The following is a 14,978-nucleotide window of genomic DNA, read 5'->3' on the forward strand; positions in this document are numbered from 1 at the left end:
TCATACTTGCTAATCAATAGTGCCATTCACTTGTGTTCCTGAGTGTGTTTGAGAGAAACATCTGCAGACGGAAGTCTTCATGGTCATCTATGTCCTTGAAATCCGAGACAGGAAGACAGGATATGTATCTTTACCATGGGACCCTGTGGAATTAACTAGGGGCAGTTTTTACAGGCTCACAGACACATGTTTATACAAATGCTGTACATATACACGAGCCCCTGTGGACCAGAGTGGCTCCGCGAGATGAGGATTAAACACAGAAATGCTTGTTGAAAGCTTTGTTATTCATGGCGAAGACATACGACACATGTTGCTGCTTCAGTGACCTTGCAGCTGGTCGGGAGTCAAGAGAAGAAAAGTGGAGTTGGAACTCATGAAACTAGATCATCCGGCTCACCGGAAGGCCACTGTACTGTCCTGTCACATGCAGAGAATGAGGGTATAAAGGTCTTATCATATCGTTGACAAGTAGAGTGACTGGAAGGTGAAATATGCTGCATATCTATATAGTATCTCTTGAAATCGCACCACAAACATCAGGGAGTGAAACAGTTATCTGCTCAGGTAAAATGTAGTTTATGTATTTATATTTCGTTGATGTGTCCCCAGTGAGAGATCGATATAAACGCTGCTTCTAGCAGAAGATACAGCTACTTTAACTTGAAAGAGAAGACGAGCGTAGTCCTGTGTGTGGATGAAGATATTACACAGATATGTGTAATATGAGAGAGGGGGAGGAGGGGAGGGAGAAAACGGGGGAACCTTGCTAAATTATGCAGTTTCAATTTCCCCATTTAGGGAGGATAGATCAATTTCTCATACCAAAACCATTAACCCGTAGGATGGGCAGTGTTGCCATGGAAACTCAGATTATGTCCCTTGATCAGAAGCACCTGTTTCCATGCTTGTACAAGCCTGCAGACACACGCAGCATTAAATATACAGCGAACCATCTTTCTAACCCTTCTCTGTAGTAATGCATTTAATGATTGTGTCCCTGCGTGCGTTTGTACCTAATTGCATTGTCAGGGGCAGCGTCCCTGTTGCGCTGCAGTCTGCGGGGAGTTATATTTCATCAACCCTCCTTGGGGATGGGTGTGTCTGTAGGTGTGTGTGTTTCACTATGTGTGTGCTTTCTGCTTTCGTCCCCGTGTTTCCTGTGATTTGCCACTTTTTGAGTCGTCCTCTCTCTTCTTCACGAGGGTTCAGATACAGTGTGGTTTCTATACGTGCTCATTACTCCGTCCTCTTTCTCTTATATCTTACATTCTCTCCTATCTTGGTAGCAGTCCCCTATCCTTCTTCTCCCCTCCCCCATGTTTCCCACCCCCACCATCCAAATGGCCCTCTGGTCATTTCACAAGATGGACACCAGTGTGTATGTTATGTATCTAGTGCATCTATGTTGATTATTTGCCTGTTGTTTGAAGCCCTCAAAATAAACTACTGGTGCATGACAAAAATAAATTCATATGTACTAATATGCCTAAAAAGATTGTAATATCACAAAATGTTCATATAAGTAGATAATAAGTGAAATATTTTAAGCCTTATTTCATTTCATTCACTTTTCATTCTAAAGATAGTTTACAGATCATTGAAGTCAAAGAATCTCAAAATATTAGACTATTTTCTAAAATCAATTAAAAAGGTTAGTTTACGGTACAGAAATGTCCACTTTCTGCAATGTGTGTTCATTTATGCTTTCAGTTCCCCTCAATACTTGGGGGTTCCTAACACAATTGACCTCATCAATGCAGTGTGGCCTGCAGGCCGTCAGTCTGTGGCTACAAGTGATAGTTTTTACACTGTGGGCAGGTGCTAAGTCCTGCTAGACAAAGAAATCAGCATCTACATAAAGCTCTTCAGCAGGTGGAGGCACGAAGTGCTGTTAAATCTCCTGTGTCTATGTGTGTATACACATACCACAGGTCATTGATTAATCCTAGTCGTGCTCACACCACTCTGGTGATGCTATATTGTCAACAAAAGAGGAATTCCCAATCTGACACTAGCTGGCTAATGATGCATGGGCACAATGCTGCATGCTGAGGATGAGAGATGGAGATGACAGGAACTTTCCATATGCATCTATAGACATTTCTGCTGGGCAGAAATACCACACGACACCATACGAGCCTCTACAACAATATAATCCAGGTCCCTGCGCGCCCCTCTGCATATGAAGCAAATATTCTCATTGTTTGGAAGATGCTCCAGTCATCACTTTCTTTTCTCTAACTCCTTTTAAAACATTTCTGAAATGTGACTCGGAGCTTCCTACAGTGCTCCGCACACGCACGGCTTCTTAAAGAAAGTCGAGGATTTTTCTCCCTTAAAAGCTGGATTATTTATTATTGTGGAAATGCCTCTGGCTCTCCTACGAGAAGCTTCCCGGGGCTCATTTCTCAGCAACCATCCAGCTGTAAACCTTCCCCGTCTGTGTGTGCCCCCGGAGGACTCTGCAGAGGGAGGTGTCGTGCACATCAGCCACACAGGCATCCACAAAATGGATGTTAATGCTCAGTTTTTCCTTCTGTCTATCACTGCTATCCAACAGCATGTATAACAGATGAAACACACACACACACACACACACACACACACGTAGATTTTCCTGGCTGGTATGCTTCACTGCAGGTATGGTCTCTGCCTGTAAAGCAGAAGGGCTCAGATTGGATTCTTTGCCACCTTGGCAGTAGTTTCTTGCAGAAAGGTTATGCCTCCATAGGGCTCGTGGCTAGTTTTGGGTCCATCTATGTCTGTGTGTGTGTGCGTGTGTGTGTGCGTGTGCACAGCTGGGTGAAGGTTGAATTTGGATTTCTGCCTTTAATTCCCAAAACACATTCCTTTTTAAATGGCTTTTCCACTCAGTGATTTTCTATGGCATGAAACAGAAGACAGCCAACACCGACTGTCTCTCTTCCAAGGCTTCTGTTTTCTTTCATCAAAGCTTGAAAGCGCCTGGAGAAAGAGAATGACAGTAGCATAAGAGCGCGCAGTTGTAGTCTTTGGCTTGACGTCTTGGATCGCACGGTGGTGGCTTGTTAGGTGTTTTCCACGGTGAAAACGATAGTCTAGAGCTTTTATGTGTAAGTACTTAGACATTTAGTGAATCCTCACTGGGAAGAGTGGATTGTTTACTCCACACATTCCTACTCAGCTGGGAAGTATGTTAGAAATGTTTGCCAGAGCTGGATCTGTTTGTCCTTAACAGGTTCTGCATCATGCTATTGAATTTCAGATGGTAGAGTGTGAGGTTTTTCAATCACATGTAGTAAGAGGCAGCAGAGCAAAGGGAATACTGGAATGAAAAGGATGGGATGGCTGCAAATGCAATGTCCCGGAGCTTTCAGCTTCAGGAAGAAAATCTAATGCTGCTTGAAAGTAAGGCTGTCTAGTATTAATAGTATAACAGTGGCTGCAAATGGCATTTAAAGGAGAAATGCTAAAATGTAGAGAAACAGCAAAGTGAAGTGTGTACTTCGTTAATAAAATAATTGCTGTTTTGATAAAGTCAGAGTAGGTTTGTCTTTACTTTACTTTTTTATTTAAACAACTTGAGTTGTAAAACACAGCAGCAGCATTCAAAGAACCTCCATGATCGTCTTCTGCTGATGAAGTTACCCAGTTGCCATGGAATTGATGGTTTACTTCTGGAGCACTTTAATTGACAGGCCATTATTGACCCCGGCAACAGATGCTACGCTAGTAACACGTATAACGACATAACTGCACAAACCAACATCAAACCTGAACGCACGCACCACCTGCTGCTTAACAGTCCTCTGTGAGTTGCATTCAAAACATTTCTGTGGGATTTTTTTTTTTTTTTTTTCGGTCTCACACCATAAATAGCGCTGATGTGTGGAAGGGAATGTTGCCATGGTGACACAGCCAGTAATTATTCTGCCAGCGTGTGCCAGCTCGCGTGTGCCTCCGCCGGCAGATAGTGACACCTGGACACGGGCCGCTCAGACGAGACCGGGTGAGGAATTTCTCATGCGCTGTATAATATGAGTCAGAGATAATGTCATCGTGTGATTATCCTCTCGGAGACGGTGGCAGACCGTTCAATAATCTGGGCGACGTGCGTGTGTCTGTTGTGCAAGACGTAGTGGACGCTGCACATGGCTGAAAGTGTGTGTGAGTAGTAGTAAGTGTGCGAGACTGAGAACTGAGAAGCTGCATCCATCCTGTTGTACAACTTGTATATGATATGGGTATTAAAAAATACAAACATATTCCCTTGCTACTCTCCCACTGGCACACAGCCTACGTCCATGCATACAAACTCTTCCACACACACACACACACACACACACACACAAGGATCATCACCACCCTCCAAGGATAATATTCAGCTCAGTGCTTTGCTTCCACCAAGCAGTAATCCCCCCTTCTCGTTCTTTATCTGCTTTCTTCCAGGCGAGGCCCGACCTGACTAATCATCCAAGGTGTCAAGGTAAAGCCGTGTTCACCTCTCACCGTCCGCTCACACCGACAGCAACTCGATCCCTGGTGTGTTTTTCATTCAGGAAAACACAAACTGCGTTTCAACAAAAACAGGAATTCCTCTGTGTCCTTTGAAGAACAAGTTAAAATTGGCTCCTGCAGCTCCATCAGATTTGCCTCGAAACTTCCTCGCTGCTAGAAGACGAGGAGCGATTCCCCGACTCCCACACTCCCCGCTCTCATTAGCATAGACAAGCAGAGAGACACAATGGAGTTTTTCACCGCCGGGCGCAACGTACGCATGTTCTGCATATGTGCATACTCACACACACGCACAAACACACACACACACACACACACACAGTACTCAAGACAGGAGTTTGGTTGGCTCGTACACATGACAGGAGAAAATAGACAGGGAGAGATGGATTGTCATTTCTTGTCACCTATCCCTGCCAGGTCTGCTGTAGCTGTCTCTTCAGCTGACTGAAAGGAGAAGGGAGTGAAGAGGAGGACAGATAGACAGATAACCAGAGAGAAAACACTTCTTTTCCTGCTCCCTGTCAATCAACCATTATGTCACCTTCTCTTTCTGACCATCTTTTCATTCCTGCCTCTCATTGTCTGACTTCTATCTCTAGTAAAGCCACTGCAGTGCAGCAGTCCTCTCTCTCTCTCTCTCTCTCTCTGTCTCTCTCTCACACACACACACTTTCACAGGCAGGATACACACAGTGAGACACAAACCCACCACTCCACATTTATTTGTTTGGAGCTTTTTCAGGCTCAGAGTTGCACCCAGCTTTATCCCACCCGTCATGACTTGCCCGCAATGCCGCGCAGCCCCGTAAATCACCCGTGATAACATCGGGGCTTCTATCAGTTCTGTGAAACCCAACTTTGGCTGAGACGTGAGGAGGTTGCATATGCTCTGCACAAAGCCAGACACCACTTGTGGAGGCTTTTGGTGTGAGGCCCACTGCAGCAGACCCAGGCAGATGTCTATCTGCACTGCAGTCTGATTCCGCTCTGTGCTGCCACCTGCTGGCTGTGTTTCTCTGAACATGTGTGTTTTTTGGACAGAGAAGAGCTAAAACGAGCCTAATCAATTTATTTCTGTGATTAAAAAAGTAGTTCATTCTAAATAACTGGTAAAACATGTATTGTTATCTGCCAGACAATCACATCATTACTTATTTCATTAAATAGTTGAAATTTGAGGTTCCTGTGATGATGCTGCTGGTAAAGAACAGTTTGTCCAGTTTGGATGATTTTATCCGTCATTAAACTTTATCCTCCAACAACAAACTGTTGGAGTGAAGTGTAATAACAAACCCTTCTCCCTTTTTTCTTAGCTGGTATGCGTCCAATGTCCTCTCCTCCCACATTGTGATGCATCATGGCTCCGTTGCTGAGTGGAGTGTGGTGGGGCCCGGAGGCGGGTGTCGTCGGGTCAGGGGCAGCAGCTGCTAGCGGGGTGGCGTCGTGGCTGGGCAGCGAGCAGCTGATCCTGGTCATCACCCTCAGCGTTCTCGCTGCCCTGTTGCTGGTGTCTGTGCTGCTGATGCTGTGTGCTAGCTGCCAGGGGTGAGCACTGTCTCTCACACACACACACACACACACAGGTTGCTGGTTGTTGTTTTAGGAAACATTGATGTATCAAGAAGATGACAGGAAAGGGCGGCGTGTGTTACAATAACTGTTGCCAAGCTTTAGGTAATAGAACCAAATTTACTTACAGACAGTTAATAACAAGAAAAAGGAAAAACAACAACAGAAGCCAGGAGATAACCAAATCAGTCAGGATCCCCTTCATTAGGCCATCAGCTCTCTGTATGAAGCTCTTATTTTGGTTAAAGGTGTCGGACTATGGTATATTGAGAGGTATTTCAGTTTCATGCATCCTTCCCTTTACATACACAAGGGGGCAGACTATTAAACATAATTCTCATTAGAGTATAATCTAGCACAACACCACCAGTTTTCCCAACTTCATATGCATCATAAAAGCCAACTTTAGCAGGTCACAGTTTAATCTTCTGTCACAAAGATGAAGCGAGATGAAAAATACTGTGCAGAGCTTTTTTATAGTCATCCACCTTCATCTTTTTCTCCTTTAGGCAGAAGAAAACTATCAATGGACATCCAGCAGGGGACCATGAGAACCTCATGAATGGAGTGAGTGGGAAATGATTTTCTGGGAAGCAGCTGATTGGATTTGCGTGCAGGATAACTGTGTAATGTGGATTGAAGTGCATTGTGGGAGCACCTGGTGTTTTGAGTCATCTTACCGCAGTGTGTCAGCCAGATTAGTAATTGCATATACATTTGGTTCCTTACAGAAGTGTTTTCTCAGTCTTGTTTTTTTGTTCATGCATAAACACACACACACACTGATACAACAGTCCTCATTACCCCCAGTGTAATGAGCGCCACTTTAATTACGCACAAACGTACCTAAGAACAATACGCACAGTTTGACAGACAGTTTGTAGTAAACTGTACTAAATTGCCTTCCTCCTGTGGGAAATTCCACTGACTCTTGTTTCTGTGTCATTTATTTTAAAAGCGTAAATTGTGTGTGAAATGTAAAATTAAGAACTAAGAAAACAAAAACAGTCAGCAGGAATATGAAAAAGCTGTAAATAGAGAGATCACATTTGCCCTTTGTAGTAGTATCTAGTACTTATAATGATGTAAATGTCCACTATGTCCTCTTGAACACTGAGTCATGGGCATATACAGTAATTAGCAACTCCCATAAAAGTGATGCTTCGGTAGTCGAGTGTGATAAATGTCCGGCTTTCACAGACTAAGTGACATCCGCTGACTCTCTTATTCTGTCACTCCCCCTGGGGTTGGTCTGTATATGTCAGCCTACACGCTTCCCTGTGCACATACATATTCATCTTTTTGCATTTGATGGATATCTTCACTGCAGAGCAATGACACAGTTTCAGGGTGGTCTCATCGTTTCAGGAGGAGCCCATTTAAATGAAGGAGCATGTCACAGTCTGATAGGTCAAATGTGAGGTGTTTGACTTTGCAGATGAGTTGTTAGTTCCTCCCGACTCCTCCGTAGTCACTCTGAATGTCTTTCCTACAGACAGCATTACATAGGTTGAGATAAAAATGCATTCACTTAATTTACCTTTAACTATTTCCCACCTTCAGAAAACACGCCAAGCAAAAGAATAACGTAAAATAATAATGTCATAAAATACATTACGTCATTAAAGCCAACAGTCATGGCAGTAAATTACCACTAGGTGGGGATGTGGAGCTTCTAGTACACAACCTGCTCACACAGAAGGAAAACAACCAGCCCAAACAAAGAGGGGATTGTTTTGGCCAGATTAAATATATACTTTCAGTATTTTCTAATATCTTACTAGCCGGTCAGGAAGTGATATCTGCCTATGGAAACTTGACAGTTTCTGATTGAAGAGCATGTTGATAATTCATGCGTCAGCGCTGCAGGTGCTCTGCACATCCTGTGTTAATCATGGTAGATTCTTTTCAGTCACTGTTTTTTTTGGAGTTGACGAGAGCGTTGATCTGAGTGTTTGCTGATTTACAGAGTTGATTCGAATCAGTGGAGGCTGATCGTACGTACGCTCAGGATTTTTGCACCCACAATTTAATCAGAGTTGCAGAATTAGCTTTGTGATGTAGCAAATACAAAAATAGAATAGAATACATTTTAACTTGAATTCGGTGTCTCTTCTTAATAAATCACTGTAGGAAGGAAATATTTGTCCTTTCCTGTCAAAAGAAACAGATTCGCTCAGTCTGCCAGAGACCCAAATATAATCAACAGAGATTAGAATTAATATTTTTTCATTATGCATAAAGAGACTTTGTTTTGTTTTTGTACTCTGTAAATTGTTATCTATCTCTAGATAGCTTTTCTTTGTGGGTAAAAATACACTGCATTTAATTAAGCATGCATGACATACTGATAATGAGCTTTAAGTGGTGTATAATGTGATTAGAAAGGCCAAGAAAAGATAAAGAACAGGGACGTATGGAATCAGTGCCAGAAATATGAGAGTTGTTGTGTTCTCCTCAATCCTAAAGATCCTAATAATCATGTTCTAAAACATATTCCACTTTCCAGTATTGTTTTGTGTGAGTGAAATAATCTAACACTGGGTTTTTCATGTTTCGTCTGTTTCATCTGCCTTAGCTTTGACAACGAGTGAGTTAGAGATGTGATCTCACACATCTCATCATGTCTTTTGCTGTGCAGGTGTCAGAGAAAGAAACGATCAGCCAATCTGCAGACAGTCCCGCGACTGATGTGGCCGTCAGCAGCTCTCACAATGGTCCTCTAACCAGCGGTACAAGTAAGCCAAGATAGCTGGTTTGACTATGTGATGTTTTCGATTTTTTGCTTTTTTGCTTAAGAGATGTTCCTATGTCGCGTCTGTTCTCTTTAGTTCACTTTAAACCTCAGCTGTTTTTTGTTATGGACAAATCTGCGTAATGTTCTTAGTCATTTTAACATGCGTAGGCACTATCAACTGGAAACTGTAAATAATAAGACAACTGTCCTGGAGTGACGAACAAGGAAAATAGTGACTCATTATGAAATGACTTTGAAGTAAATACATCTTGTTCTCATGAAAGATAAATGCGTCACATGTTTATTTGCCCTGACTTTCTTTTTTTCTCACCAGTTCTCACTGACACACAGGACACCAGTCCCCAGCCATCAGAGGAGATGCTCTCCAGCCAATCAGAGCTCAGGTCCTCCAAATGTCCTCAGGACCGCGAGCTACCCAGCATCCCTCCCAACAATGCCCTTATCGGAGAAGGACCCCCAACCTCAGGGGACAGCACCTATGAGGTCAATACTTAAAGTGACCTCACAACAGCAGAATCGTGATCTTACGTGTGCTGAGCTTTGATTGGCTGCCTGGTTTACTGCCAGATTGATTGTTTGATTGTCTGAGCTCAGGGAAAAATCCTGATAAATTTAAAATAAACAACAAGAGGTTAATGGATTGATTGAGTTTTTAGTTTTTAGAGTTTTTAATATATTAAAGGATCCAATATATATACATATACTTGATTCCAGGTGGTGAAGGAGATTGCAGTGGCGTCACGTGACGTCAGCGTTGAAGACTCCCTGTATGAGACGGTCAAGGAGCTCAAAGATCCCCCTGCGCAACTCGGCCTCGCCAACGGTACTGTTCAGCTGAGCCCTGACAAACCCCCCCATCATCCTCCTGTGCTCCTTAATGGCCACCTCAGCCCGTGCACTCCTGAGCGGGGGCCCCTGTGTGCAGGGGTGGAGTACGCTTCTATTGACCTGAATAAGAAGAGTCGCCACAGTGCAGACATGGAGGCCAAAAGGCGCTCTGATAATGCCAACGCTCCCTCCCAAAAGCCTGTGGAAGACCCGGAGGAAGACTTGCCTCCACCAGTTCCAGAGAAAGTTCTGGATGAAAATGACAACCAGCCGGTCGTGATGAATGGGCTGATGGGGGCTGGGCTGCACAACGGAGAGGTGAGGATGCATGCTTGTGTGTGTGTGTGTGTGTGTGTGTGTGTGTGTGTGTGTGTGTGTGTGTTGTAGTTAGATTTGCATAGAAGACACTGGCATGAATCCAGGTTTATTCCTAATTCAGTGGAGCAAAGAAAGTATAATTTAAAGGTCAATGCGGAAGCAGAATGCAAACTCATTTTCTGCTTGGAATTAAAAGCACAATTACAAAACAGTAAAAAGCCGTCAAAATCTTTTCTTTTTACTTATGTCAAGTAAATAAAGATGAAAGCATTTTAGAAAAAGTTTGTATTTTTTCCTAATCGACTTACTTTTTGGCTAGATCTACTCATACAGATATAAGTGAAGACTTTTACTGTAACACCCAAGAAATGAGGTGGGCTCCGACTGGGTTTTTTGATCAGGTCAGATCTGTGTAAACTGTATACTGTACAAGTAAACACAGAGTCAGTGAGGCGCATGCTAGTGGTATATCACTAACATATGCAGCAATTACAGAAGCTGACTGCTGCAAAAAACTATTTTGAAGATAGCTGTCTGGTTACCTAATGGTACAAATGAAAGATAAAGACTAAAGATAACAAACAAATGACTTAACTTAGCATTTGAATGAATTTCATTTCTAATGTTTTAGTAAAATAATCAAGTTTGATGTTTCAAAACTTAGGATGTCGGATATTCTGCTACTTTAACCTAGTATACTGGTATTACTGAATGAGAGAGTGGTAGATATTGATTTAAGCCACACATTTAAGAGCAGTAATGAATAAAACTTAACTTGTTTGTGGCAAAAAAGTCAGACAGGACTTTTTCAGTCCAATGTCACAATAAGCAGCTTCTCTCATTCTTCAGCGACCTGAGCTATCGACTTTAATTTACAGTCCATATGTTTATAATCCACTTTATCCCCATGTGAACGTGAGGTGGGGCGTTCATGTGTAAAAGAATCAACGCACTTGGCTTTAAAAAGAAAGCGAAGGAGAACAAAGAAAGAGGAAGACGTATCTCCTGCAGAATGATCATCTGCTAAGCTGCCAGCTCAGTGCTGCTTAAGGGAGAGTGACAGACTGAGAGAGAGAGAGAGTGAGATGACAGTGTAGGAGTGAAGGGATAAGAGAAGAATGAAAATGGGGGCTGGAGTGGGAAGAGCAGGAGATAGCAATAGATGAAAAGGAGATAGTGATCAAGAGAGGATGGGCGATTGACTCAAAAAAGGCATGAAGGGTGAGAAAGAGAAAGAGAGTGAAGAATAAGAGTGAGATGGAGAGAATGAAAGAAAAAAGCAAAAGCAAACAACTGCGCTCAGATGAAGCCGTCTGTAGCAGCAAGAAGAAAAACTATAATGAAGAAGAAACGGCACTGGAGAGACTAGAAAGGGTCAAAGATGGAGATGTAAAGGAGAAGAGTGTCTCAAAGAAAAAAGCAGTGCAGAGGTAAAAAGAAAGAGAAGATAACCAGCTCAGTGTCATGCATTGAGCGGCGCGGGCTGCTGCTGCTCTCAGCATGCTGCCTTCCTCAAGCAGAGACCCATCAGAGAAACACACACATACGCACACACACACACGCTCGAAGAGCTCAGAAAGAATTGCATCAGATTGTTAGAAGCGAACACGCACACAAACATCACGTTGTGACACAAAGCCGCGTGAAGCAGCAACTGTTCTCCTCTGCGCGGCTCTCTGAAGTTCATGTTTGCTTTAGGATAGGTTTTATTCTCCAGGTCAGGTGCTGCTTTGACTTACAATGTTTGGTGTTGTTGCCAAAGTTTTCCTTTAAAAAGAGGAATTCTTATTAACATTTATGTTGTTTTTTAATACACTTTCTTAATCCCCATGGGGAAATTGCGGGACACAGGCTGCTACATTTAAAGTGCTCAAGATTTGGGGGTCAGTGTCTTATTCAAGGACACTTGTGACATGTGGTCAGGAGAAGCTGGAAATCTAAAATCCAGCACTGGAGTTCACTATGTGTGTTTACTTTTGGATTTATCGTCAAGTAAAGTGGATGAAATGATGGCTGAGGGCTTGTTTACCGCCTGTCTGATTGAACATTTCTTCCTTTTCATGGTCATAACAAGACCTATCCGTCATGAAGCCAGATGGATCCTAATAAACCAGAATCATCCTAATGCTAAGGGTTCTTTGTTCCTTTTTTTCATCCCTTCATCTTCTCCTCTTGTTTGAGTCCGATCTCCATTCCTTTGTCTCTGGTGTTGCAGCCAATTAGTTAATCACTGCTCCTCATGTGGACAGCAGGCGAGTCTAGTCTCATCTGACCTCTGGATACATGATGAAATCTTGGTCTACTGAGCAGTACAGTACATCTCCAAACCACACACACATGCTTATAAATGTACTCATTTATAAATGCACCCACCCGTGTACCTTGTCGGCATGTCTAGTCAGCATTAATTCTGTTATTTTTATTCCCATCCCCCCAACTTTACACATACACACACACACACACACACACACACGTATAGATGCTACATGTGTGTGTTTACATATATTGTGCTACACGAAGACTCCCTGGGGCTGATTTAAGGTTAACCCTGAATGTTTCCAGCTCCCTGTGGTTTTTTTGCCTGTGCATGACCAGGAGCTGTTGGTGATTTGTCTTGTCAGACCAAGTGTGTACATTGTGTGTGCGCTTGTGCGTCTGAGTCTAGTGAGCTCCAGCTGGCCACCGTCACTATGACAGTTAGTCTGGCTTCATGATGGATGATATTAGCTATGGAAACTCTTCCTCTGTCACAGAGATACTGTATGTATACCATCATCTGGGGTGTCTGCATGTAAATGTCTGAGAGAAATCCCCTCTGATAGCAGCATGTTAAATGCTGCTCACACACACACATGCGCACATACACACACACACAGAGGCAAGCTGACTTATATACACATATTTTCCATTACGTACACCTGGTTTTTAGTTTCACTGCAGACGTGCACACACACATGCTCTCACACATCCTTTTTCTGACCTTTTATTTAACTCCTGTGATCCTGTACAATTAGTAAACCATTATAAACAGCACTAACACTTGTTTGGAGTCATTTGACTGTGTGTTGATCTTGGGCTTTTAATGTGAGGTGCAGGATATTGATTTGACCCAGCTAGTGGATGACTAGGATACACGCTGGAGACACAGTTCAGGTGGACTGTGATATTCAGTGTTGTTAGATTGTTACAGGTTTTGAGTATGTAATGTTTGCTATTAATGTGATTCACATAATAATTTCTACAGTGCATTTAAAGTTGTTAATATACTTGAATGAGCATATGCAAGACAGGCAACACAGAATCTACATTGGTGTATTAATGCTGATTTATATGTGCATATGTCAACATGCACGTCAGCACAACTGACACATCAACCCCTGAGTCGTCAGTCTTCTGAAGCATAATCAGCTTACTGTCATACTTGCTTGTCCTGCATGTTACTGTATCACCTGTATACAGTATACGTACACACATTCCCATAATACTCTCTTCTATACACACACGTAAACATGTCGACGCAACAGTGTGCACACAATACAAACATCTGTGCACAAAGTGTCTTTGTATCACTGGACTATGCTTAAAGACCTCCCCTCACTACAGAACCAGGTTAAGTATTGTGTTTATTGCAGTAAAGTGTTGCTGAGAAAATAAAAATTCTGCTTTAATTTGCAACTATTCTTGAGAAAAAAATAAAGAGGCCGGATTTTAGATGAACAAATGTTGTGAAACACACTTACGGGTGCAGTGAGTGGGTCAAGTCACCTGTGTCCATGTTTCGTACAAAGTCTCCTCTGGGGCACTCTGCCTAATTGGTTGGCTAATTAAAGAGAAATGAAAAAGGCATCTGCTGAATTGCAGAGTGTGTCAGATCTATAAAAGTAATCATGTCTCCAAACATGCATTATCTATAAAGCGGTCATATTGATTTATGCTGTATGGGAAAATTGTATCTGCATGAAGGTACGACGACGCAGCTGGAGCGGACGGTTTGATGGATGATCTGTGTGCACACTTCTTCATTTATACACAAGTGAGTGTAGCTTGTGTGGATGTGGATCTGCCCTTGACAGTCCCCAAACACTGTGCTTCAACAAGTGAACAGTTTTCACCCTTTTTAAAAAATGTATCAGGATTAACCTTGATACTGCCAACCAAGGACTTCATAAACCCATTCTTTACATCAAGTTGGAAAAAAAACAAGAAAAACAAGGCCTCTCAGTGATGTGTATAAAAATTTCACGTGATCCATTTAGTCGATGCTGGCAGGCATATCGAGCATCTTGTTAGACTCCAGAGATGCTTGGTGCTGCTGTCAGATGTGCTTTGTTGATTAATGGCTGCTTCATTTATTATAAGGCAAAGTGGACAGAGGCTACACACAGAACCACCACGCTCTCTGTCACTGCGTATTGACTTTCGCTCAATGAAGTACTTAATGAATGGGTGGTTATATACAACATTAGCTCCACATGTATCACAGAATAAGCAGCAAATGCAGAGCTTGTTCACTTTATTGATCGGTTACCGTGCGGTCTCTTATGATATTCATAGCGAATCCCGCTGGTGTTTATGTTTTTGAGAACTTGTCAGTTTTTTGAAGGAATGTTATAGCAATACAGATACTGCATTAATTGATTTCATTTCCCTAAAGTTGTTTGAAACTGCTGTTTGCTGCTTTTGATTATAAAAGAAACTATTTCAAACTTGTGACAACCCTTTTAAATGTTCCCAACAACCACTGTTAAAAGAAGTCACCACCCACTTTGCAGCTTTGGGACTGTTTTTAAATGTCTGATTCTGCTCTCAGTCGTTTCTTTTCATACACAGGCTGCCATATCTAAGTCTATCTTTTTGTTCTTTTCTCCTCCAGTTACACTCGCCTCCGTCTCCCGCACCAAAGTTCGACAACCACATTCTGTCAGACAATGAGGTAAGTGTGTGTTAAACTCCCTTATTCCCCAAACTGCGGTTTCCAGTCCCGAGGCAACAGCACTTTACTCTG

The 14,978-nt window shown here is 42.6% G+C and overlaps 1 protein-coding gene across 4 annotated transcripts in view; it reads left to right on the forward strand.

Moving 5' to 3' along the window:
• pag1 (phosphoprotein membrane anchor with glycosphingolipid microdomains 1) overlaps positions 1-14,978 on the forward strand; it is a 38,401-nt gene that overhangs the window by 21,982 nt on the left and 1,441 nt on the right. For 2 of the 4 annotated variants that reach the window (XM_026347334.1, XM_026347336.1), the window contains 7 exons: positions 4,432-4,468; positions 5,814-6,045; positions 6,579-6,636; positions 8,711-8,807; positions 9,141-9,310; positions 9,542-9,973; positions 14,847-14,906. In XM_026347334.1, coding sequence (XP_026203119.1) covers positions 5,858-6,045; positions 6,579-6,636; positions 8,711-8,807; positions 9,141-9,310; positions 9,542-9,973; positions 14,847-14,906 — 1,005 coding nt within the window. In that variant the 5' untranslated portion in view covers positions 4,432-4,468; positions 5,814-5,857. The remainder of the gene's footprint in view (positions 1-4,431; positions 4,469-5,813; positions 6,046-6,578; positions 6,637-8,710; positions 8,808-9,140; positions 9,311-9,541; positions 9,974-14,846; positions 14,907-14,978) is intronic. The other 2 variants (XM_026347335.1, XM_026347337.1) reach the window with 1 other exon arrangement.

This window comes from Anabas testudineus, chromosome 11, assembly GCF_900324465.2.
Source record: "Anabas testudineus chromosome 11, fAnaTes1.2, whole genome shotgun sequence".
NCBI lineage: Eukaryota > Metazoa > Chordata > Actinopteri > Anabantiformes > Anabantidae > Anabas > Anabas testudineus.